The sequence below is a fragment of the Erinaceus europaeus genome, chromosome 11, assembly GCF_950295315.1.
Source record: "Erinaceus europaeus chromosome 11, mEriEur2.1, whole genome shotgun sequence".
Classification (NCBI taxonomy): Eukaryota; Metazoa; Chordata; class Mammalia; order Eulipotyphla; family Erinaceidae; genus Erinaceus; species Erinaceus europaeus.
The window spans coordinates 105,412,043-105,439,204 of record NC_080172.1 but is presented as its reverse complement, the minus strand read 5'-3'; the positions used below and the strand labels follow the sequence as shown (position 1 = coordinate 105,439,204).

Below are 27,162 nucleotides of genomic sequence, written 5' to 3'. Positions count from 1 at the left end.
CCATTTTTTGTAGAGTTTTGAGCATGAATGGGTGTTGGATTTTGTCAAAGGCTTTCTCTGCATCTATTGAGATAATCATGTGGTTTTTGGCTTTGCTTTTATTGATGTGATGAATGACATTGATTGATTTACGGATGTTGAACCAGCCTTGCATTCCTGGGATGAATCCCACTTGGTCGTGATGAACAATCTTTTTGATGTGTTGCTGTATCCGGTTGGCCAAGATCTTGTTTAATATTTTGGCATCTATGTTCATCAGAGATATTGGTCTGTAGTTTTCCTTTTTTGTTCTGTCCCTATCAGCTTTTGGTATCAGGGTGATGTTGGCTTCATAAAAGGTGGAAGGGAGTATTCCTGTTTCTTCAATCTTATGAAATAGCTTAAGAAGTATGGGTATTAACTGTTTCCTGAAAGTTTTGTAGAATTCGTTTGTGAAGTCATCTGGTCCAGGACTTTTGTTGTTGGGGAGATTCTTAATAACGGTTTCAATTTCTTTGTCTGTGATTGGTGCATTTAGATTTTGTAGTTCTTCTTGGTTCAGTTTTGGAAGTGCATAGGTTTCTAGGAATTGCTCCATTTCTTCCAGATTCTCTAGCTTGGTGGCATATAGTTCTTTATAGAAGTTTCACAGAATTCTCTGGATTTCTGTGGTGTCAGTTGTGATATCTCCTGTATCGTTTACAATTCTATTAATTTGAGTCTTCTCTCTTTTTTGTTTGGTGAGTCTGGCTAGGGGTTTGTCAATTTTGTTTAATCTTTCAAAGAACCAACATTTGGCTTCATTGATCTATATTTAGAATCTTAGCTTTTGTTTTATTTGTTTGCTCTGTTTAGATTTCAGATTTAAGTGAGATTATATAGTATTTTTCTCTGTCTGACTTCTAATACCATAATGCTCATCATTTTTTAAAGTTTATTTAAAAACAGTGTTTCCTTTCATTGAATCACAGTGTTATAATGAGGAATAGATAAGATAATACATGGCTTAGTGGGCTGAAAATGCTTTAAATTGTATGGACATATACATATCAGTGTAGCATGGCTATTTCTCTCCTTCCTGAGTGGAGAGGCAGGCCATCAGTGGTATGGAGGGGTTCTGAGTTCTTAGAAAAAAGCGAATCATTTGGGTTCAAATGGTCTAGGCTCTCTTGCTCTGTCTCCTAGTAATGGTGTGGTCTACCTAGATTACCTAACCTTAGTGTTTTCTTTTATCAGCTTTGAAGACTAATTCCTATTTCATAGGTATTTTATTAGAGGAAATAATAGATGTAAATTTCCTGAGTCATGAAAACTTCGCCAATTGATCCCAACTATTGTTTGCCTTCAAGACTTACACATTAAATAAAAAAAAATATCACTTTTGAATAGTTTGCTGCTTTTGTCAGGTGCATGACCCAGTTTCAGGCCTGACCCACATAACATCTAAAAAAGTTTCATTATTGGGGGCTGGGGGGTGGTGCAACTGGTTGAGTGCACATGATAGATACAGTGTGCAAAGCACCTAGTCCTCACCTGTAGGAGGAAAGATTCTCCAGTGGTGAAACAGTGCTGCAGGTTTCTCTCTCTCTCTCTCTCTCTCCTCTCTCTCCTCTCTCTCTCCCTATCCCCCCCTTCCTCTCAATTTCTGCCTGTCCTTATCCAATAAATAAAGAAAGAAACTAAAATTATTTGTGAAATAAGAAGCTTCAGTATTATGGTCTCTCTCGTGCTCTGTCTAGAGAGAAAGAGACAGGTAGAGACAGAGAGACTTCTACGTTAGGAAAAAGACATGTTTTGGTGTACACATTTCCATAAAGTTTTCTTCCAACTGCATTTTGGGAGCTCCATCAATTCCTTGTTGTGGTGTTTCCTGCCTCCAACCCCAGACGTACCTGACCGCTTTGTCCCAATTCCTTATGTTGAAGTTGTTGGTGCGCTGGAGAGGTTGGTAAGAAAACATCATCAACAACAATAATAACCAAAACAAGGCTACAACAACAAGGGCAACAAAAGGGGAGGGAAAATGGCCTCTAGAAGCAATGGATTTATGGTGCAGGCACTGAGCCCCAACAATAACCCTGGAGGAAAAAAGAATAAAAGAAAACTTGCATTTCTTTTGGCATTTAGTAAAGTCCTCATCTTTAGTGATAGGCAGAGGTATAAAAGTAAGGGGAACTTGTAAATAGACTCTTTCTCTTTAGATAACAGATTATCCTTTCTTTCTACCATGATTATGCATATGTACTGCCCTCCTGTTTTTACATCTGCTTGACAAGTCCTTTTACACTTTGAATGTAGCCCCCACCACTGCCACTCCCAGCAAAAAACAAACCACTCTACTGCCTAAAGTAATGTGACATTTTCTACTAGATGTCAATATTTTTCTACCTGACATTTGGTAGAATTTCAGCAGTCACAAAAATACCAGTTGCCTCTAAGCTTATTACTCATAGTCACTGTTCCTATCATTATGTATTATTAAGAGCCGCCAAAGTGATACTGAGATTGTTCGTATAAATGTGCCTTTTCCACATACTTACTTCAACAGTTTTCTCTGAAGTCTTTTTGTTCACAAATGTTGGAGAAAGTTGTACAAAGGGAAAATTTAGAAGACTGGGAGAATTTCTCAGGCATACTCCAGAGAGAGAAGGAAGCTCTCTATACATAATTCTTGCATGTAACACAATATACTGAATTTATATGCTTTTATTTTAAAAAATAATTGCTTATTTGCAGAGAGAAAGAGAGAGGACACGAACCAGGGCATTACTCTGAAGCATGCTGTACTAAGGATTGAACACAAGATGCTACATATACAAGTCATGCACTCTATCTTTCTATCTGAATGGAAAATAACTGGTTTGAGGCAGTTCAAGCTGCATCAAAAATAATCAAATATATGAAAGTTTTCCTTTGTCTTTCCTACCATTTGTCTACCTCAAATCCATCATCAGGTTTTCTTTCTTAATTAAAAAAAAATTATCCTTTGGAGTCAGATGGTAGAGCAGCGGGTTAAGCACAGGTGGTGCAAAGCACAAGGACTGGTGTAAGGATCCCAGTTCAAAACCCTCGGCTCCCCACCTGCAGGGGAGTCGCTTCATAAGTGGTGAAGCAGGTCTGTAGGTTTCTCTCCTTCTCTCCCCCTCTCTGTCTTCCCCTCCTCTCTCCATTTCTCCCTGTCCTATCCAATAACAAGGACATCAATAGTAACTACAAAAATAAAACAACAAGGGCAACAAAAGGGAATAAATAAATAAATATTTAAAAAATCTCTTAAAAATTATCCTTATTTGTTGGATAGAGACAAACAGAAACCGACAGGAGAAGGGGAGATAGAGAGGAAGAGATACAGAGAGACACCCACGGCCCTGCTTCACCAGTCGCAAAGCTTTCCCCCTGCAAGTGGGGACTAGGGGCTTGAACCTGGGTTCTTGCACATTGTAACATGTGTGCTCAGCCAGGTACACCAGCATCAGGCCCCTTTTTAGGTTTTCTTAAACTGACAAATTTACTAAGGACCTCCTAAACTTGTATTGACAATCCATACCATTCTTTTTTCTTTCTTTTCTTTTCTTTTCTTTTCTTTATTTATAAAAAGGAAACATTGACAAAACCATAGGATAAAAGGGGTACAACTCCACACCATTCCCACCACCAGATCTCCATATCTCATCCCCTCCCCTGATAGCTTTCCTATTCTTTAGCCTTCTGGGAGTATGGACCCAAGGTCATTGTGGGATGCAGAAGGTGGAAGGTCTGGCTACTGTAATTGCTTCCCTGCTGAGCATGGGCATGGGCTTTGACAGGTCAATCCATACTCCCAGCCTGTCTCTTTCTTTCTAGGGTGGGGCTCTGGGGAAGCAGAGCTCCAGGACATATTGGTGGGGTTGTCTGTCCAGGGAAGTCTGGTCGCATCATGATCAGTCATGAACTTAAAGGCTGGAATAGTGCAGATGAAGAGTTAGGGGTCCTTCATTTTTGTAGATAGGTAGTAGGCATATTTTAGATATATTCCAAAGGGCTTGTGGCTATACTAGTTTGGTTCCCCACCCCGAGTCTGAAATCTTATATGCAGGTGGATCCAAGTTATTGTCTGGGGAGATGATGTCATGGCTGGAAAAAGGACCAGAAAGCTGGATCAGGGAAGACAGTAGCTCCCTAATATGGGAAAGGAGTATAAATATTGTTGACTGTAAACCCCATCTATTTGATTTGGTCTGGGGCCCATATTCAGCTTAGGAGCCTATGTGACCACTGCATCCCTGTAGATCTGAGCTCACATTCTGTGGTCATGAGTAGGAACATTCCAAGCTGCTCCAATATCAGGACCCATCTTCCTCAGGTGTAGCATAGAGTATGTTGCCCATTCTCCCTTCATAGGATGGAACATTCTCTACCATTGTTGATCCAAGTTGAGGGTAAGTCCCTATGGGGGCCCACAAAGGGGCCTATTTTGTTGTTCCTGATAGAGATGACCGGTAACAAGGAGAGAGGGATTTATTTGAGGTCTAGGCCCATCATTTTTCTTTATTTTTTTAAGAACACTGTACAGTTCTGTCTTATGCCTATGCTGGCATTGAACACAGAAACTCTGAGCCTCAGATACAAAGGCCTGTTGTGTAAAATGCTGTGCTATCTCCCCAACAATCAATGACACTATCAATATGGCTTGGAAATTAGGAAACTTCACCATCTCATTGCAGAAGTGAAAATTCATGATTCATTTTTAAAAAAATCTTTGAAAATTCTAGCAGTACTTACAGGCAAGCAATGACCCTCCATCCCTTTGTATTTCAAAACACACCTAAGAAAAGTAGCTTTTTCTTATGTAGAGTCAGGTGAAGATTTACAGCTGCTGATATTTTGTTCAGAGTGTTATTCTAGGAAATTGAATTTCTTTCAGTGACTTGACTTCCTCAAATCACACAAATCTGGGAAAGGACAACCAAAGAGGAAGGTAGAATTAGGTCACGCCACAGCAGCTGTCTTTTATTTTGGCCACCCCAGCTCTGGATTGGTGTATACTTTGTGGATTTATTTCTGATAGCAAGTAGAAGGGCCGTTCGATGTATAATTGGCCTATAATAGTCTCAGAGATATTAAGCTACTTGTTGCAAGCCACAGAACTGTAAGTGGTCAGGCAGAGTTTGGGCCTGGTTTGATCCCAAAGCTACTACAAACACAAAAGAGTGACATTTTTCCTATCAGTATCATAAATTTGATTGTATAATATTGATTGAATATTTTCGACTTGTCAGGAATTGTATGTCCTTTATGTTTTTTTTTCTTATGTGGGTGGCATTACTATTCTCATTTTACAAACAGGTGAACCTGCCTCTTTCTGGCCTTCCTGCCTTCAGTGCCCTGAACCCATCCTCTCAGACACCTGTTTGCTCTCCAGATAAGACCAGCTTCCCATTTTATCACTCAGCACTCTCAGAACACATCTCTGTGCCAAATTTGCTACTGTATGGAGCTGGGTTCTGGCACCTAGTCCTGACTGCAGGACTAGGGGAGACCTTGTTGAGGAGAACGGCCTTAGCTCTGACCCTGGCCATTATCTGTGCTGTCAACTCCTACTCTGATACTCCTGGGCAGGCCACACTGTTCTTGTTGCATCTTGCTCCAGCTTCAGGTGGCTATGCTCTTTCCATTTCCGACTCATTGCTCAGTAAATTTGATTACTCAAATTGTGCTGGAGTGCTAAGACGTCCCAGTCAGTCAGTTTGCTAGGGAGTGCTGACCTCTCCTGAGTGTGTCAAACGTGAACTCCAGAAGGCCTGTGTTATGCTGGGAAACTGTCATATTAGCAACAAGAGCTCATGGTGCTGTGTCACTGACTCTCCCTACACTCAGTTCTGCTCGTCCTGACATCTTTGCTCTCTGGCCAGCTGTGCTTATGATCTTGAGGCTGTGGTGATCAGCGAGCAAAAGGCAACTCCTTCATTCTCCCAGGAAAAGGAATTCCTTGACTAAATTTCAAACTGAGCATTCCACTGTCAGTATGGAAATGTGGGGGCATTTTCATTCCTAACTGTTCCTTGTTCTCATACATGCAGTGAGGATGGTTGTGTAACCTTTATTCATTCGTGACACATTTATGAAGCACCTGTTTATGTTCCATGCCAGATGCATTGGGGTTGCCATGACAACTAGGGTGAAAAGTTTTCCTGCTATCATCATAGCTTACCATTTTTGGATGAATCAGATACATGAAAAGGCAATTGTAATACATTTTTATTTTATTTTAATGTTTAAATTTTTTTCCCTTTTGTTGTCCTTGTTGTTCATCATTGTTGTTATTGCTGTCATTGTTGTTAGATTGGACACAGAGAAATGGAAAGAGAAGGGGAAGACAGAGAGGGGGAGAGAAAGAGAGACACCTGCAGACCTGCTTCACCGCTTGTGAAGCAACCCCCCTGCAGGTGGAGAGCTGGGGGCTCGAACCGAGATCCTTATGCCGGTGCGCCATGTGTGCTTAACCCGCTGCACCACCACTCGGCTCCCTGCAATACAATTTTCTATAGACTTTGAAAAGGAACAAAGCTGGGGCAGTGGCACACATAATTATGTTGTGCACACATTACAGTGTGTAAGGACCCAGTCTCAAGTCCCTGGTCCCCATCTGCAGGGGGAAAGCTTCATGAGTGGTGAAGCAGCGCTGCAGCTGTCTCTCTGTCTCTTTCCCTCTCTACCTCCCCCCTCAATATCTCTCTGTCTCTATCCAATAATAAGTTAGGCAAAAGGCACAGAGCATTTTGAGATCACGTGAAAAAGGTGTCTACTCCAGACCTGGCAATTTGGTTGGAGCAGGTTATCTGGAAAAAGTGTCAACTGTGACTTGAAAGATGACTGGAAGAATCCAGGCAGGTAAAGGGGCTGGCCATTGGGTAATGAGGAAGAGAAAATGGCTTCAGGAAAGAAAGAAGAGTAAAGTTCAAGGCTTACAGGAAAAGAAATCGTGCAGATGTTGGGCAGCCTCCCAGAGCCCGGAATAGCTGAAGAAGAGTCTGCAGTAGAGTTTGACGACATGGGGAGCTGGGAAGGTGAATAGTGTGCAGATAGGGAAAGTGACCATCACTGAGTCTTATTCCTGCTTCTGACAGCAGTAATATATGTATTTTAATTTACTTATTTTTTTAATATTTATTTATTCCCTTTTGGTGCCCTTGTTGTAGTTATTATTGTTATTATTGATGTCATTGTTGTTGGATAGGACAGAGAGAAATGAAAAGAGGAGGGAAAGACAGAGAGGAGGAGAGAAAGACAAACACCTGCAGACCTGCTTCACCACCTGTAAATCGACTCCCCTGCAGGTGGGGAGCCGGGGGCTCAAACCGGTATCCTTCGGCTGGTCCTTGCTCTTTGCGCCACGTGCACTTAAGCTGCTGCGCTACCGCCCGACTCCCAATTTACTTATTTTTATATTATAGAATTACATGTTGACAGGGGTTTGAATCCACACCATTCCCACCACCAAAGTTCTGAATCTTCACTCTTCCCACTGCAATCCACCACAGTTCCCCTAAGGTTAGAGACATGGACCAACCATCTTCTCTACAACTATCTGTCCACGTTTATACATAGCTGCCCCCTTTTTTCTGATTCAATCCTCTCTCCCCCTCCAAGTCACTCATGAAATCATAACTACCTCCATATGACCCTCTCCTTTTTCTTCTCTCTCTCTCTGGGTGCTGATGGAGCTGAAATTCAGAGTCCTCTTATCTTCATCCTATCACTTCTTCCCTGCTGGGGGTATGAATCAAGGTTGTTTATGGGGAGCAGAAGGTAGGAGTTCTGGCTTCTGTAGCTGCTTCTCCGCTAAGCATGGGTGTTGACAGGTTGATCTGTACCCCCAGCCATTTCTATCTCTCCCTAGTGGACCTGAGCTCTGGAGATGCGAGGGTCCAGGGCACATTGGTGAAGTCATCTGCCCAGAGAAGTCGGGGTGGAGTCTGGCTCTACTCGGTCCCTTCTGCAGCTGCTGTGCCCACATCTAGGCCTGTTGTGATCACTACTGTGGGGCCTGACCTCACTGTACCTCTAGGCATGAGGAACTGAGCAGGTCTTTCAAACACTACTGCCAACTTTACTAGTAGGCCAGTTACCCATCTACTTTCATGGGGAAACTGAGTCTCAGAGATATTAAATTACTTGTTCCAAGCCACAAAATTGTAAGTGGCCAGTCATGGTCTGGGCCTGGTTTGATCCCAAAGCGACTACAAACACACAAGAGTAACCTTTTTCCTATCAGTATCATAAATTTGATTGAAGTTGATAAAAATGGGTTTTCTGACCTCTTTTTTCCTTTTTTTCTGCCTCTAATTGCTGGGGCTCAGTTCCAGCACCACAAATCCACTGCTCCTGGAAGCCATTTTTTCCCCATTTTACTGGATAGGACAGAGAGAAATTGAGAGGGGAGGAGGGGATAAGGAGGAAGATAGATAGACACCTGCAGACCTGCTTTACCGCTTGTGCAGTGGACCCACTGTAGGTGAAGACTGTTCCATGTCTTTTTTTTTGCCTCCAGGGTTATTGCTGGGGCTCAGGGCCTGCACCATGAACCCACTGCTCCTGGAGACACTTTTTTCCCTTTTGTTGCCCTAGTTGTTTTATCATTGTTGTAGTTATTGTTGTTGTTGTTATTGATGTAATTGTTGGATAGGAAAGAGAGAAATGGAGAAAGGAGAGGAAGACAGAGAAGGGGAGAGAAAGAAAGACACCTGCAGACCTGCTTCACCACCTGTGAAGTGACACCCATGCAGGTGGGCTGCCGGAGGCTCCAACCAGGATCCTTATACCAGTCCTTGAGCTTTGCGCCACATGTGCTTAACTTGCTGGCCCCCTGACCCTTGTCTTAAAGATGAATTAAGTCCTAGAGTGTTGGATAGTATGCCAGCTCCCCCTGGCTTCTGCTTAATCATATGCCTATATAGGGATAGATTTAATCCCATTCAAAGCTTTGGTCTATTTACATAAATCACTTTTACATTTACATAAAGCACCACACTCCCTCCAGGGCATTGGTGGTTTAGTGGTAGAATTCTCACCTGCTCCACCCCCTCTCCTTGTCACACCCTGATCTTCCACCAGTCACTTGTTGCTCCACCCTCTCTATGTCACGTCCTGTTTCCACCCTACTTGGAGAGTATAAAAACAGCTGCTCTTCTGATTAAAGACACTTGGAAATTGCTTTCCAGCTCCAAGAGTTCCAGAGTGTATCTCCTGCGAAGTTAGTGCGGCATGAGTTCCTGATCCCTCTCCCATGCAGCAGCCTAGATCGGCTCCAGTTGAGTTCTCTCCAAACCAGAGAGCACTAGCTCAGGAAGAAGCACCTTCAGGCTATCCCAGCATTAGAGGTCGAGTCAGAAGTTTTTGAGGAGTCTCTTGAAGACTTTTACCTTAAATGTGTCCTTCCCACACAGGACTGACCAAATCCAGACATTCTATTCCTCTATGTTCAGAGACCATGTCCTATCAAGGTGTATGCCAAGATTTCATGCAGCCTTCTCTCCACTAGTTTGATTAAAAACAAAAGTGTAGCTTCTGATATTGGGTAGCATATTAAAATTCACCTCAGGGTATCTGGTGGTATTTTTACTTTATCTTATTTTTCAGTGTCTGGGCTTTTTCACTGGGGATCTGTGCCTCTGCAATTCCACTGCCTGAGGTTCAATTTATTTTTCTTTTAGACAGAGGGTAAGAGAAAGGAAAGGGAGTTGGGCAGTAATACAGAGGGTTAAACACAAAGCACAAGGACCAGCATAAGGATTCCAGTTCGAGCCCCCAGCTCCCCACCTGCAGGGGAGTTGCTTCACAGGCGGTGAAGCAGGTCTGCAGGTGTCTCTCTTTCTCTTCCCCTCTGTCTTCCCTTCCTCTCTCCATGTCTCTCTGTCTCATCCAACAACAACATCAATAACAACAATAATAACTACAACAATAAAAAAACAACAAGGGCAATAAAAGGGAAGAAATAAATAAATAAAAGGAAAAAATTATATGAGAGAGAGAGAGAGACAGGAGAAGAGTCACTACAGTGCTAACCCACCACTTGTGAATCTTCCTCACTGTGTGTTGCTCCCATGTGATGGCCAAAAGCTTGAACCTGAGTCTTGGGCATGGTAAAACATGCCTTTTACTGGGTAAATTATTTCCCAGACTCCTGATGACTTTTTTTTTTTTTAATCAAAGTGGCTTGTTAGTTAGTCTAGACATCCCTGCATTTGTCACCGTAAGTGCAATTAGTAGGTGAAGCGCCTTCTTTGTCTCCCTCCCAGACCCTCATTGCATATTATGTTTACTGACTTATTTTTGTCACCATCTTTCCTTACCATTTAATGCTCAATTTTCAAGCTGATTTAAAGGGTTTTTTTTTTCTGTCCATCTCTTTGATCCTTTCTACAGACCAGTGTCATAGAGTCTATCTGTGGGGATGGATATTTTTGGTGTCCAGGGCTCCAGCTTCAGACAAGGGCACTAATGAATCAATCATCAGGCTTTTATTAAGTGTGTCTTTGCTAAAAGCACAGCTTTCCCTGTAGCCAGATGGCCCTGGCTCTGCACTCCTGAAGGTAATCTGGACCCTGTCACTAATTACTCTTCTTCCCAGCAGCAAGTCGGAGAAGCAATTTTCAAATTGTTTTTTATTGATCATGAAACACTCCGCTTAGAACATTGCTTTCTTTCTTTAAAAAAAAAAAGAGCTAGAATGGATTTTCAGTTCATAGTCAAAAAAAAATTTTTTTTTAAGGGGACTGGCAGTGGTGCACCTAGTAGAGTGCACGGGTAGCAAAGCACAAGGACCCGCTCTGCTTGAAGTCCCCAGTCTCCACCACAGAGCAAAGCTTCACTAGTGGTGAAGTCATATTGTAGGTGTGTCTCTGTACCTTTATCTTCCCCTTCAGTCTCAGTTTCTATCCAAAACAAATAAGATTAAAAAAATTAAATTGAATTAAATTAAATTTTTAAATTTATTTTAATTTATTAACAAATCCATAGGGTAGGAGGGGTACAACTCCACACAATTCCCACCACCCAATCTCCATATCCCACCCCCTCCCCTGATAGCTTTCCCATTCTCTATCCCTCTGGGAGCATGGACCCAGGGTCCTTGTGGGTTGCAGAAAGTGGAAGGTCTGTGGGTTGCAGAAAGTGGAAGGTCTGTGGGTTGCAGAAAGTGGAAGGTCTGTGGGTTGCAGAAAGTGGAAGGTCTGGCTTCTGTAATTGCTTCCCCACTGAACATGGACATTGACTGGTTGGTCCATACTCCCAGTCTGCCTCTCTCTTTCCCTAGTAGAGTGGGTCTCTGGGGAAGCGGAGCTCCAGGACATATTGGTGGGGTCTTCAGTCCAGGGAAGCCTGGCCGGCATCCTGATGACATCTGGAACCTGGTGACTGAAAAGAGAGTTAACATACAAAGCCAAACAAATTGTTGAGTAATCATGGACCCAAAGCTTGGAATAGTGGAGAGGAAGTGTTAGGGGGGTACTCACTGCAAACTCTAGTGTACTTCTGCTTTCAGGTATATATTTTGCAGTAGTTTACGGATACGTGTGAACATATGCTCTCTCTCACAGAAACTGGTGTATATCTAGGTTTTGGGTCTTTGTTAGAAAGTGAACCACCTGGGATGTAATTAGCGAATACTATGTAAGGAAAGGTATCATCAAGTAATGAAGCTGAAGGGTTGTCATTCCACACGTGAAGTTTCTGGACACAGTCTGAGCTGAAGCATGTTGAGGTGGCAATCGTTGCGTTGATTAGGTTGCGATCGGCAGATGCAATATTATTTGATATGGATTGGGAGAGGCATACGGGAAAGTGGGCCCTATCCAAAGGTTCCAGGACTGGGGGAAGTAAAGGCTCTATAGTGGAGATGTGAGATTCCTGCTGTCTTAGGGTTCAAAAAGACAATCGATAGTTAATGTTATCATCACATTATTTGGTAATTGGGTTAACTTTGAAAAGTCCATTTGTTAGGATTTGCTGTACAGTACCCAGTATCTTGTATATAGCTATGCTATTGGTTGCTTCTGATCTACTTGGTCTAGGCTTTTGAGAGAGTCTGCACATCAAATACACATCCTATATATTAAAAAGACTCAGTCTGTGTTTTAAAAACTTTGAGACATACAATTAATTTAGTGTACATAAACACCATTCCCACCACCAAAAGACTGTGACCCATCCCTCCCACCCACTCCCACCCCCCACTGGCCCAGGAAGCTGCATGTCTACCCCTCACCACAGGGTTTTTACTTTGGTGCCCTACTTACAATTTAATCAGGTCCTGTTTTTAGTTTCCCTTTCAGATCTTCTTCCTCAACTTCTGTTGATGAGTGGGATCATCCCATACTCATCTTTATCTTTCTGATTTAGCTCACTTAACATAATTCCTTCTAGCTCTGTCCAAGATGGGTCAGAGAAGGAGGGTTCATTGTTTTTGATAGCTGCATAGTATTCCATTGTGTATACCAGAGCTTTCTCAGCCACTCATCTGTTGTTGGGCACCTGGGTTGCTTCCAGGTTTTAGCTATTATGAATTATGCTGCTATGAACATAGGACTACACACCTCTTTTTGGTTAGGTATCTTCCCCTTCTATCCAAAACAAATAAGATTTAAAAAATTAAATTAAATTAAAATTTTTTTAAAGAAAGGCAGTTTATGGGGACCAGGCTGGGGTGCACTTGGCTAAGCACACACATTACAGTGCTCAAGGATCCAGGTTCAAGCCCCCTGGTCCCCACCTGCAGGGGGTCTCTGTCTGTCTCACTCTCTATCTTCCCCTCTCAATTTCTCTTTGTCTCTATACAATAATAAATAAATAAATAAAACAACAAAAGAAAGGCAGTTTATGTGAGTTGATAAGAGTAGACAATTTTAGTAAACAAACCTGGACATGGATTCTGACTCTATCCTATTTATTTATTCATTTATAAAAGGAGACATCAACAAAACCATAGGATAAGAAGGGTACAACTCCACACAATTCCCATCACCAGACCTCCATATCCCATCCCCTTCCTTGACAGCTTTCTTATTCTTTAACCCTCTGGGAGTATGGACCCAAGGTCACTGTGGGATGCAGAAGGTGGAAGGTCTGACTTCTGTAACTGCTTCCCCACTGAACATGAGCGTTGACAGGTCAATCCATACTCCCAGCCTGCCTCTCTCTTTCCCTAACAGGTTGGGGCTCTGGGGAAGTGGAGCTCCAGGACACTTTGGTGAGGTGGTCTGTTCAGGGAAGTCTATCCTTATGGACCTCCTGAATGGGCTAAGTCACTCTGAACTTCAATTTCTCTCTCTGAAAAATGGGATGAATACCATTCCACAGAACGGATAAAAGGTCTGTTAAGTTTTCAGGTGCTAAGTAACACAGAGTAAGTCATTTGACCCAGAAGGGACTGATTATTGCTGCAGATATTATAGAGACCATCTACCTACCTGTGTGTTTTTAGGTCAGTATGATGTAGTTTCATCTATTTCTTGAGATTCTCTTTTCTTGGTATAAGTTCTCATTTTTCCCTCAAGGTGTGATCTTGATTTCATCAATACTCTGGAGTTCACCTTTTATAATTGCATGATAAAATTAAGGCTTAAGAAAGTTGTGGTAGAAGTTTTGCTTTCATTCAGCTTCATTCAATAAGAAGACTGTTTTCGTTGTAGAACGATGAGGTGGAGTTTGTCCGAACTGGCTACGGGAAGGATGTGGTAAAAGTTCTCCATATTCAACGCGATGGAAAATACCACAGTATTAAACAGGTGACAACTTCAGTGCAGCTTACGCTGAGTTCCAAAAAGGATTACCTGTATGGAGACAATTCAGACATCATCCCGACAGACACTATCAAGAACACAGTTCATGTTTTGGCAAAGCTGAAAGGGGTATGTGCCATTTTTCTCTTTAGATGCTACCTGTGGTGATACAAAATTTATTGTACCCTAATATGAGTTCCCTTTACTTCTTAAACCTATTTTTTTTGCACTAGAACAATAAAAATGTCCTAAAATTCTTATTCAAGCTTGCTTAAAAATACCTCCCCTCTGTGTAATATATATGCAAAAATAAATATTTGTAACTCCAGGTGAACTCACTGCAACTTCCTTATGTAGGGAACTGGATCTGACAAATTTACGTTATGTCTTCACTAGCATCACTGAAGAATCAAGGCCCTGAGAGGGCTTCAGAATAAATTCTTTTTAAAATTTCCTTATTTTAAATGGGGACTAATGGTTTACAGTTGACAGTAAAAATACAATAGTTTGTACATGCATAACATTTCCCAGTTTTCTTTTTTTTTTTCTTTTTCTTCTTTTCCTCCTCCAGGGTTATTGCTGGGCTCGGTGCCTGCACCATGAATCCACCGCTCCTGGAGGCCATTTTTTCCCCTCCTTTTGTTGCCCTTGTTGTAGCTTCGTTGTGGCTATTATTATTGCCCTTATTGACGCAATTCGTTGTTGGATAGGACAGAGAGAGATGGAGAGAGGAGGGGAAGACAGAGAAGAGGAGAGAAAGATAGACACCTGCAGACCTGCTTCACCACCCGTGAAGCGACTCCCCTGCAGGTGACCCCCCATTTCCCAGTTTTCTACATAACAATGCAGCCTCCACTAGGTCCTCCTCCACCATCAAGTTCCAGGACTTGAACCCTCCCCCCACCCCAGATTCTTTTACTTTGGTGTAACACACCAACTCCAGTACATTGTCGTGTCTATTTTTTTTTAAGGCACGCCATTTCTTTTTCTTTTGGAGTGGCAAGTATTTGTAGGAGAACTACCACTTCTTCTGGCATTGTTATAGAAGAAATATTGAGAATAAAATGAATTTTAAAATCAATTCATCCAACTTTTGGTGCTTCCTTCATTTTTCCAACTTGCTGACCACTTAGTACCCATATATGTTGGTGCTTGTTTTCTTTAAAAGGCTCTTGGACATGATAAGGCTCTTGGATGTGATATTTTAGCAGCTCAACCCTCGTTTCTTTAAGTGTGAATGAGTCGTTCTGCACCGCCAACAGAGGTTTTTTATTATTATTATTATTGCTACTAAAGAATTTAAAGAAAATGAAAACATGTAGAGTACAAAATTCATTTTTGCATGAAATCTACACCCATAATTATTGAAATGAATAATAATTAAAATATACTTTTCAAGGCTAGCTCTACCTTCCTCTTGTTACACAGATGGGACTCTGGGACAAAAGGCATAGCTGTCTATCAAAAGTAAATTGGAAATAAGTTTCTGTGTCTTATTATAGGAGAGGAACAGGTAACACAGATTCATGCATTTCCTGTACTAGGAGAGAGGTGCAGAAAAAAGAAGGAATAGATCTGGATATAGAAAACAATGAAAATTTTTTATTATCATTCAAGTGACCATATGATTTTTTTTTTTTTATCCAACCCTGGACACTTTTGAGAGTGAAATAGAATGCTATAATGAGGATTCTAAACAGTAGGTATAGAACTATCCTGGGGAGACCTGTGTAAATAATTTAGCTTACCTGCAGGAGAAGTCACTGTGGTAGGATCATAAAACATTGCCTAGAGATTAATTTGAAGAATCTTCATGGAAGTAGTAAGCTGTCTTTTTCCTTGCTTGCATTTTGTTTCTTTTTCCAGGTCAAAAGCATAGAAGTCTTTGCTATGACTATCTGCGAGCATTTCCTTTCATCTTTTAGCCATGTCATCAGAGCTCAAGTCTATGTGGAAGAAGTCCCTTGGAAGCGTTTTGAAAAGGTTACATTATTTATTTGTACTTTCAGTTTAATCAAATCAATTGGCTTTATGACATTTACTGATTTTCTCCCCCCTATTTGTCAGAACGGAGTTAAGCATGTCCATGCGTTCATTTACACTCCCACTGGAACACACTTCTGTGAGGTCGAACAAATGAGGAGTGGTGAGAAAATATCTTTTATGCTTTGATTCTGCAGTAGCTAGTTCATATTTTCATCCCTAAATTAGTCTGTTCATTAACACTGAGGAAAATTATAGATAATTTTGAACATCGTTAAATATGAGATGGGAATGAGCATTGCGTTTTTGGATTATATTAAAGAACTACATTTTTTTTTATCTTAAAGATAAGGACCAGGAGGGCAGAAGTACACCCCTTCTGTAGTGCTCTATTTTGCCATGTGTGTAACCTAGGCTTGAACTCAACCTCTACCATAATGAAGGAAGCTTCAAGGCTGTGATTTCTTCTCTTCTTTCTAAATAAAATTCTTCAAAGGGTCAGCATATTGTTCACCTGGTGTAACTTGTGTCTTAATCATCCTTTAATTTCTGGGTTTGAACTTATTTGTACCATATGGAAGCACCGTGGCTGGTACCAGAAGAATTACATGTATAATTGAGCAGTGCTATGGTGTATTTTAGTAGTCTCTGTCCCTCTCTCCCTCTTCTATCACTTTCTAAAATAAAGAATGAAAAATTTGGCCTATGGAGGTCAATTAGTAGTAGCATTGTATATGCTTGAGACCCTGAACTATATAAGACAGAGAGAGAGAGGACACCATTCAATAATTAGGAACAGGGTTATTGAAGTAAATGGAATATTTGGAGACATTTAGAGACTTGTTACAGAGATGGACAGAATGCAAGGGGAGGCAGATTAACTAAGAAGAATACATTCAGTGGGCATGCTTTTAGGGGGTGATTTGTGTATTGGGGAATAAAGAGTAGAGATGATTTGAAGACCCTCAACAGATTATTTATAGATGAAGCTGGGGTAAGGGAAGAAAAGAAAACATTCCAGAAAAAAAAAAAGAATGAAAAGAGCAAAGGGGCCTTGTGGTGGCACACCTTGTGGCTGCACCTGCCTTAATGCACTAGCACATGGGTTTGAGTCCCTGGTCTCCACCTGCAGGAGGAAAGCTTTGCGAATAGCCAAGCAGGGCTGCAGGTGTCTCTCTGTCTCTCTTGCTCTCTAACACTCCACTCCCCTCTCGATTTCTGTCTTTATCCAATAAATAAACAAAGATAATACAAATAAAAAATAAAAAAGCAAAGAGAGTGGGTGAAGAGAGTATCACCCAGTTGAAAGGTTGGACAGTTTAAAAAGAGAAATAGAGGAATGGCCAGAGAGCTAGAAGGAGGATTGGACACAGTGATGTCATGAAAGCAACACGTGTATGTTTTAAGAAATCCAGTTGGAACAGCAGCATATACAGCAAATGGACCCACAAGTAGTGAATCCTTTCAAGAAGTCTGCTGATTTTTGGTACAAGTCCAGTTCTCTATCTGTGTAAACATGCATTTTTAATCCTTACTTTTCATAGTCACCTTCTTCTTCTAGTGTTTGCCCTTCCGTAGCCAGTCAACAGCGTCAGGTTGAGCCTGATGTAAAGTTTCGAGACCTCCTTTGAATCTGGAGAGGTGGCAGTCGTTGACTATGTGGGTCATAGTCTGTCTGGAGCTGCAGGGGCAGTTCGGGTCGTCTCTGGCTCCCCAGCGACGGAACATAGCGGCGCACCGGCCATGGCCTGTTCGATAGCGATTGAGGAGGGCCCAATCATAACGTGCTAGGTCAAAGCCGGGTTGACGCTTGCAGGGGTCTGTGATGAGGTGCTTGTTCTTTACCTCAGCTGACTGCCAACTCTGTTTCCAAGAGTCTGGAACAGAGAAGTTCAGTGTAGGCGTAGGGGACCAGATTGGGTGACAAGACGTCAAGCGTTGGACAGGGTGGGCGAAGATAATGCATTTGGCAAAGGACAGCCCCTCAACATTAAGTTGGAGGACTCGAAGAGCAGGACTAACAGCTTGAAAGCTGTCAGGAGCTGCTTGTTGCTGGCTTTGAAAGTGACTGGGATCCATGTGGATTCAGTCGGCTAGGAAGGATCGTCAGTTTCCCCAATGAATGGGTACTCACTGGATGCACCACGGGAAGGTCGATCCAATGCATCCCACCTTAAAAATATATCTTTATACCAGACAAATAGGAGATAAAAAAGAATTTGGATGAGTGAGTACAAAGAAGAGACAAAACCCCTATAGTATGACAACAGGCCTACAAACAGGACTTAACACTTCTACCAGAGAAAACTCAGCCATGCAACCACAGATAATTGCAAGGAAGACGGGGAAATGTAGTCTAATGTGATATCCAGGAGGGAAGGAAGGAAAGGAAGTGGGGTTAACAAACAGTAAGCAATCTCTATCACAGGAGAACACGTTCAGAAGAAGACTGAAAAGTAAATGTGCATTTTGGCAAACAGGTGTCAAGGTGATATGTCCTAGAATATTTATGTTTTATCAGAATCTTGGGGATAGAAATGAAGTATCCAAATACAGGGTTCTATTGATTAAAAAAAAAAGGCTGATTTTCATCCTTTTATCTTTCCAAGAACAATGAGGTATGGTCATCAGCCTTTTTGAATGTATTTAATTTAATTTATTTTTTTATCAATTTAATAATGATTGACAAGACTGTAGGATAAGAGGGGTACAATTACACACAATTCCCACTACCAGAGTTCCTTATCCTATCCCTTCCATGGGAAACTTTACTATTCTTTATCTCTCTGGGAACATGGATCCAGGATCATGCAGAAGGTCCGGCTTCTGTAATTGCTTCTCCTCTGGACATGGATGTTGGCAGGTGGATCCATACTCCCTACCTGTTTCCAGCCTTCCCTAGTGGGGTAGGGCTCTGGAGAGGTGGGGTACCAGGGTACATTGATGAGGTCATCTGCCTAGGGAAAATCAGGTTAGCATCATGGTAGCATCTTAACGTTGTGGCTGACATCAGCGTGAATTTTTTTTTTATTTCCTTCTGTTGTCCTTGTTGTTTTATTATTGTAGTTATTATTGTTGTCATTGCTGGATAGGATAGAGAGAAATGGAGAGAGGAGGAGAAGACAGAGAGGGGGAGAGAAAGATAGACACCTGGAGACCTGCTTCACTGCTTGTGAAGCGACTCCCCTACAGATGCCAAGGGCTCCAACTGGGATCCTTATGCAGGTCCTTGCGCTTTGTGCCACATGCGCTTAACCGGCTGCGCTACTGCCCGGCTCCTCAGCCTGAATTTTAATGGTTAGTTCCGAAGGATAAACTAGTCACCATAATTGGGCTTTTCTTTCTTTGGAAAGCTGCATTGCTTCAGAGTATTACTATTATTATGGCAATGTTCCCAGAGAACTCCAGCTTGACTTGTGTATAGTCCAGCCCCCTTTGATATGTAGTGGGCTAGGCAGGGATGGGGGAAGGGGAGCAGACATTTGCTGCTTCAAGCATATGCAGTACGTATTTCAGTGTATGCATCTTCAAGGGTTGTTTATATGAAAATGATATTTGTACTCTGTCTCTCTCTGGAGAATAGAACTCTATATTCTTTTAGTAGCAATGTTTAAGTCTTTATTTGATAATTACTCAAGAGTTAGAATGGTACATATTGTGAGGTGAGTCAGTGCATGGTGACTGTAATGAGAAACGCTCTTGTATAAGAATAATAAGAAAAAGAATCATTCTCTCTCTCTCTCTCTCTCTCTCTCTCTCTCTCTCTCACACACACACACACACACACATACACACGCAGACACACCAATTCATATGGTGAAGGCTGTTGTTATAAACCTCTAAAGTAAGACTTTTGATGGAGAATTGGCTAATATGATGAGACTGCTCCCTTAAAATACAAGTGCTTCACTACATATTCAGTTATAAAATTCCCCCAAAGGACTTTTACCATTAGGCTATATAATTAAGTTTCTCCTAGTGAACTAGATTAGTTCTTATCAATTGAATAAAAACTTATAAAAAGCCTACTGAATCTTAAGCACCATGTCCTGAGAATTTCCATAAGCTGCCATTATGCTTTTATTTATTTATTTATTTATTTATTTATTTATCTATTTTATCAGAGCACTGCTTAACTCTGGCTTAAAGCAGTGCTGGGGATTGGACCTGGGGCCTAGCAGCCTCCAACAAGAGTCTCTTTGCATAACAATTATGCTATCTCCCTCACCCTTCTTGTGCATTAAATACTAAACAAGATAAAACAAACAAATATCATTAAGTGTACTTTTAGCTGTTTCAAAATCTGCTACTCTCACTGGAGATTTTGGAAGAGATTAAAACATTTGACACCCCAGGGGATGAAAGCTAGTGTTAGCTGTGAGGAAAGTAGGCTCTCTGCTCACTTTTTTCCCACTAGGGAAAGAGAGAGACAGGCTGGGAGTATGGATAGGCCTGTCAACACCCATTTCCAGTGGAGAAGCAATTACAGAAGCCAGACCTTCCACCTTCTGCAATCCATAATGATCCTGGGTCCATGCTTCCAGAGAGATAAAGAATAGGAAAGCTTCCAATGGAGGGCATAAAATGTAGAACTCTGGTGGTGGTAATTGTGTGGAACTGTACCCCCTCTTATCCTATGGTCTTGTCAATATTTTTATTTTATAAATTAAAAGAAAAAGATAAATCAGCAAAGTAGAGGAAGGAAGAGGAGGCTCTGCATATGTGATGCTGACTGTTAAGGTGTTCTGTGGAACCTGGAATTTCACTTTTTTTTTTCCTCTATTGGTATAATCACAAAGGCTTAGCTGAACCTTGTTGTGGCTCATCAAAACAACTGAGTCATGAGGGCTCAGGAGATGGTTCACCTGGTAGAGTGTACACTTTGTCATGTGTGAGGTCCTGGGTTTCAGCTCCAGGCTACCACATGAGAGCACCGTGTAATGGGGAAACTTCGCTAACAGTGGAGCTATGCCAGAGCTCACATGGGTTGTCTCCCAGCCAGGAAGGTAAACGACCGGTTCTGTCCTCGCTGGCTGAAGGGCCCAATGATACAGACAAGAAACACTGGGGAGAATTGAAGCACTCTTGTTTATTTGGGGGTGGGCTTGGGTTTAAATAGGGTTTCAGACAAAGAACATATTTCAAACATGTCAGAAATTACAGGTTTCTTAAAGGTCAGCTTACCCCTATGGTAGGGGGTTGGTATGACAGGAATTGATGAGATACATAAAGGTCAAGACAATTATTCTCCATGATGCAAGCAACTTAATTATCCAAAGGTATTTGAGAGAAACATAGGGGTTAAACCAGCAGGGTGAGATAGAAGATAAACAGAGCATGGTAGTTATCAAAGCTATAGGAAATAAAGTTTGGAGTTTCACTGACTGTTGTCAGGGAGGTGTTTGATGGAGTATGCTTTTTCTAGTGATCAAAAGTGAGGTGACTGTGTGAACTCTGGGTGACTATGTGAACTTTGAATGAACCTTAAGGTAGGCAGCCATGTGGCCTGCAGTTAATGGGGAGAGGCAGTGAGGTTTCTGTGGGCTTGAGAGTCTGAAATGGGAGAACTGAGTCTGAGAGACTGTTTTTCCCCTTTGCTCATCTCGGTTGAGAGAGACTAACAAGGGGGTGTCTTTCCCAGACCTCCATTCAAGGATGGGGGGAGTTTTCCCTAAGCTCTACCAAGCTTACACATAGCCCCACAGAGCTGTGCTGTGATGTCTCTCTGTTTCTATCTCCTTCTCTGTCTGTCACCAGCTAAGGGAGGAGAGAGCGAGCCCACAAGAAGTTGTGGAAGCAAAGAGAAGTCCCAGCAAAAAAAAAAAAAAAAAAAAACCTTTGTAACCAAAAAAATATGGTTAAGTCAGTTTTTTGAGTCAATTTTGCTCCCAAACCTAGGCAGTATTTGATCTACTTTAATAATGCTTTGAGCACCAGAATTTCCCCAGCCTGACAATAATTATAAAAATCCAGCTAGAACATAGCTAAGAGGAGTTGAAAATGGAGCATTCTTGACTATTCTGGGTAGAGGATGGGGGGAACCGGTCTGGTTGGGGTAGGAGTTGAAGAAGGACACAGAACTATGGTGGTAGGTGCAGTGTAGAACTCTAGACCCCTGGAACTTGAACTCTTGTCATCTTGTAAGCCATTATTAAATCACTAACACAAATACAATTTTTAAAAAAGAAAACAAAGCATTCTCAAATAAGAGCTACTCTTTAAGGTGGTAAAATATCTATTGAGTAGCCTGGCTAGGAGGATGGTTTTACTGAAGGGAGCTAGTGAAACTGAAGTCTTAGAGGAAGTCATATTTCAGACATGTCAAGCTAAACAGACAGAAGAGGTGAAGCATAAGCAGTGGGATGCCCAGGGTGGATAAAGCCATTGCCAAGAAAGATGTTTGTCCTTTTGATCTCAAGGCAAAAGTGTTCCCTACTTTTTCAAAATAAAAGTTCTGGGCAAGCACAAGGTCTTTTACAATGATCTCAGTCATATCTAGATGTGCAAAAGTCCAGTTACCTTCCTTCTTCTGTCTGGATGATGTCATCTGGCTTCATCCAGAACCGCTTAGAGGGAGCTATCAGTCACCCTGCATAATCTTAGTGGACTCTCAGAGGCAGATGGTAAGTGATTTCACTTCCCCCCAGCATTTTACAAGTTTGAGATTTTCTACTAGAATGATTTAATACAGTTTTAAAATATCTTCCTTTGAGCTATTTACGTCCTTTTTTGGAGGTGTTAAATGCAGAAGCAATTATCATGACAGCATTTTTCCCCCCTTGGCTCAGTGGAGCTTTGTGCTTTGTGACACCTGATGCGTAGGTAAGGAATCAGGCTTATTTTCTATTAATTCCCAGTGAATTTCTTTCCCTTAGAGAGCAAAAGGGTGGGACTGTGCTTCTCTGAGAGATAAACCACAATCTGTTAAGTGTGTGGGAAGACAGTAAGAGCTAGAAAAGATTATGCTCTCACAAAGTAAAATGTGAAAATCTATCTGTTTGCATTACTCCAAGTGGCAGAATAGCAAAAAGTGATTAAAAGCCGATCAAGTGGTTTCATGACAAGCAACCAAGAAAAGGACAGTCTTTGGGGTTGAATGGCTTCTTGTTAGTCTAAATGAGAATCTTTTAGTTGGTGGGTCCATGAATCTGAAAGGCTCAGGTTCTTACCAGTGTTCAGAAAGCTAGGAGCACTGCCAACAGAGAAGATAAAATAAGCACTCTGATCTCATCCACAGTGTCTGGTGTGTGACAAGGAAAATCTTTTTTCACATTCAGAAAGAATAGTTTACTGTTGTTGTTATTCATAGAATGGTGAACACCAGAGCGGATAGTTTTGCATCCCACCTCAAACAGTGGCGATGATTAATTCTTTCTGACAACACGAGGCATTTGATGCTTTGTGGAAACAGGGCTAAAATGCATTAGAACATGCATCTGCTTTCTCCATTTTCAGATTCTAGCAAGATAGATTACCTCAGAGTTGCCTACCTGGACTGACACTCCTTTAAGATCAGTGTATCTCATCTCAGGACTGGGAGGTGGGTAGGGACAGCACATTAGAAGCAGTTTTCAAAGTTCAGTGAGTATTTGGGAAACACAGGACATAGCTACAGGTGGTTTAAGTCAGCAATAAGAAGTCACCTGTGTCAAAATCATCATATAAGGTGTTATCTACTGTCACTTCTATGAGGTAGCAACCAGTATCAAGCTATCTGCTGAGTCACAGTATTATTTGTTTCTTTTTTCTGTTGTTTGGTTTTTGTTTTGCTGCCAGGACTTAGCTAGAGCTTTGTGCCTACAGTGTAATTCCACTGCTTCTGGTGAACTCCTCCTCCCTTCTATTATTTTCTAGAGTGAGAGAGAGAGAAACAGAGAGAGAAAAAAAATCTCTTCACCAGTTGCAAAGCTCCCCCTTTTGTGTGGTGCTCCTATGTGGTGGCTGGGGGTCTTGAACCACATGGGCCTCACACACAGTAAAGTATGTGCTCTACTAGGTGAGCTATCTCCTAACCACCTCTACTGAGTATTCTGAGTAATTTACTTTCTATTTTATCAGACATCTATAAACTCTAAGAAATGGGTGTGATTAGCATCTCCATTTGACACATGGGGAAAGTCAAAGTAGAGAGATTAAATTATTTTCTCAAGTTAAGAACAATGCTCATGGAGGTCAGACGGTAGGTACTTCACAAAGTTAAGTTTACACAGTATGAAGAGCAAGGACCCGCACAAGGATCCCGGTTCGAGCCCCCCACTCCCTTCCTGCAGGGGGATTGCTTCACAAGTGGCAAAGCAGGTTTGCAGGTGTCTACTTTTCTCTCCCCCTCCCTATCATTTCCTCTCCTCCCCTCCCCTCCCCTCTCAACTTCTCTCTGTCCTATCCAGTAAAGTAGAAAAAATGGCCTCTAGGAGCAGTGGATTCATAGTGCTAGCACTGAGCCCCATTGATAACCCTGGAGGCAAAAAAAAAAAAAAAAACCCATAGTACTCATAAAATAGAGGAAGAGAAGCATGGAGAGAAATAGGATCTTTATTCAAGAAATCTGTGTCTAATGCAGTGGACAGATTACTCTGCAACACTATGCCCAATAACCCTAATGTAATTAAGACCATTGGAGAGGCCAAAGTCTCACTGACTTATATAGATGCTGGTGATCAGGGCCAACAATATAGGAAAAGATGGAATTGGGAAAACCCTTCATATTCTCTTTATTCCTCTTTAAGGATTCCTATTCCTTATTCTAATCCCATTTCTAATTGCAAGCCCATGATTCCTTTCTAGTGGATTTTTTTTTTTCCCCAGAAGGGATTGCTGTTAGGAGTAGATTATAACATTAATTTATAGAAGCCTTAAAGAGTCAGTCCCTTGGGGGCTGGGTCATGGCTCATCTGGTTTAGAGCTCATAGTACTAAGTACAAGGACCCACACAAAGATCCCGGTTCAAGCCCCCTACCCTCCCCACCTGCAGGGAGGTGGCCTCAAAAGTGGTAAAGCAGGTCTTCAAGTGTCTTTCTCTCTCCCTCTCTGTCTCTCTCCCTTCTCAGTTTCTCTCTGTCCCATCCAAAAAAAATTTAAAAATTAAAAAAAAAAAAAGGCCTCCAGAAGCAGTGGATTCCTAGTGCAGGCACTGAGCCCTAACTGTGGAGGCAAAAAAAAAAAAAAGTTTACATGAAGAGCTGTCAAGGTGGAGTAAGATAAAGACTGACAAAGGGAGGTTTAAGAGTAGCTGATAGTCAGTAGAGACTTCTCAGCTAATGTAGATGCCTGTCCCCTTTTCCCAGTCACTCTGTGTGTGAGTTGGGTGTGGATGTTCAGGAAGAAAGGGAGGGGGGACGGAGACGGAAAAAATATATTGCCCAATATTTATTCCTCAGTGTGGATCAGTCTTATTTTACTCACTCTTACATCCTTTCAATCATATCCCTTTTGATTGCTTCTGCAGTCTTTTCAGATTTGAGGCAGACTCAGATCAGTTAGGCATTGTATTCAGAAATAGTTATTTAACTATGTCTTTCTATATGTTGATTTTGCTAAGCCCAAATTAAGCCATTCTGGTATCTTTCTCTAGCTGCTTTCTTAGACGTAGTTCCAGTAAGAACTCTGGAATGTGAAACAAATAGGATTTTAAGTGTCATTACATTTTCCTGGAACGTTCTGAATAGAAGGCCTCATTTAATCAGCCCATATTTAATCTTTTGCTATCCACTGGTCATTTCTCTCTCTGGTAGGTGCACACATGTGACTGGGAAATTACTGACGTGTTGTCATTGTTTACATACATCTGAAACTCCACAGCTTCCTGAGGTAATCATAGCAGCTGGGGTCATACAAGTGATACAAGTCACTGGATTATAAGACTTAGAGTTTGAGGACTAGTGAGTTTTAGACATTCTTGCTTTCCAAGACCATATATAACAGAGTAACGCCACCATGGCTGACCTCTGAAGGGTAGACTTCTGTTTGGAGCAGCTCTGAGACTAAAAAGAGGCGACCTTAGGCCTCCTATCATGGAACTGAGCTATTGTGAATTTGTTCCTAAGTGCTGTTTGAATGCTTCAGCCTCACCAGCCTGCTCATAAAATGGAGCCATGGTGATGCGTCTCCGTTTTTCTTCCTGACCTTATTGCTCTCTTACTACAAAATTTCTATACCTATCCAATCAAACTATCCTACCTCCCGATAGCCTGCACAGTTTCACGTGACCTCTGAGAGAAGTTTGCATCACTGGGTGGCCAGCTGACTCTTTCGTTGTGACGGGTACTTTATCAGTTGTCAGCATTCCTTGGAAAGAAAGTTGCTTCTCACAGAACACTGTACCCTAGAACTTGCCTGTGTGTCATCAGGCACCTTCTTTCCTTTAGGCTCCACCAAACGGCTGGAGCCACACGATGCTCCACATTAAAAAAAAAAAAAAAAAGAATCTTCCCTTCCAGAATCTTTTTTTTTTCAGTTATGTCAGTATTTCTTTTCTTTTTTTTTCTTTCCTTCTTTCTTTCATTCATTCATTCTTTCTTTCAGTATTTATTTATTTCCTTTTGTTGTCCTTGTTGCTTTATTGTTGTAGTGATTATTGTTGTTATTGATGTCGTTGTTGTTGGGTAGGGTAGAAAGAAATGGAGAGAGGAGGGGAAGACAGAGAGGGGGAGAGAAAGAGAGACACCTGCAGACCTGCTTCACCGCCTGTGAAGCGATGACTTTGCAGGTGGGGAGCCGGGGGGCTCGAACTGGGATCCTTACGCCGGTCCTTGTGCTTTGCATCATGTCCGTTCAACCCACTGCGCTACCACCCAACTCCCTCTTTCTTTCTTTTTTAAACTATAGGATAAGAGGGGTACAACTCCACACAATTCTCACCATCAGAACTCCACATCTCATCCCCTCCCCTGATAGCTTTCCTATTCTTTATCTCTCTGGGAGCATGGACCAAGGGGCATTATGGGGTGCAGAAGGTGGGAGGTCTGGCTTCTGGAATTGCTTCCCCGCTGAACATGGGCGTTGACAGGTCTATCCATACTCCTAGCCTGTCTCTCTCTTTCCCTAGTGGGGCAGGGCTTTGAAGAAGTGGAGCCCCAGGACACATTGGTGGGATTGACTATCCAGGGAAGTCTGGTTGGCATCATGCTAACATCTGGAACCTGATGGCTGAAAAGAGAGTTAACATATAAAGTCAAACAAGTTATTGACTAATCATGAACCTAATGGCTCTGAAATAGGCCTACTAGCTATCTACAAAACAGGCCTCCCCCAACTCTTCATTTGCACTATTCCAGCCTTCCCGAATTCTATCTCATCTGTCACCTGAGCCCAGAACTAAACCTGCTTAGCATACAAGTTGTTTTAACTTACTGTATCTTCTACCATCATGCAGCAGTCCCTTTCTCTTCCCCTTCTTCCCCAACTTCCCTTTGCTTTAGTGCAATAGACCAAACGCAGTCCAAGG

At 41.9% G+C, this 27,162-nt stretch overlaps 1 protein-coding gene across 2 annotated transcripts in view; it reads left to right on the top strand.

The window, feature by feature from the left end:
* Positions 1-27,162, top strand: part of LOC103115007 (uricase) — a 113,103-nt gene that overhangs the window by 73,874 nt on the left and 12,067 nt on the right. For both annotated transcript variants that reach the window (XM_060202251.1, XM_016188876.2), the window contains exons 2-4: positions 13,647-13,865; positions 15,603-15,719; positions 15,804-15,882. In XM_060202251.1, the coding sequence (XP_060058234.1) occupies positions 13,647-13,865; positions 15,603-15,719; positions 15,804-15,882 (415 nt within the window). The remainder of the gene's footprint in view (positions 1-13,646; positions 13,866-15,602; positions 15,720-15,803; positions 15,883-27,162) is intronic.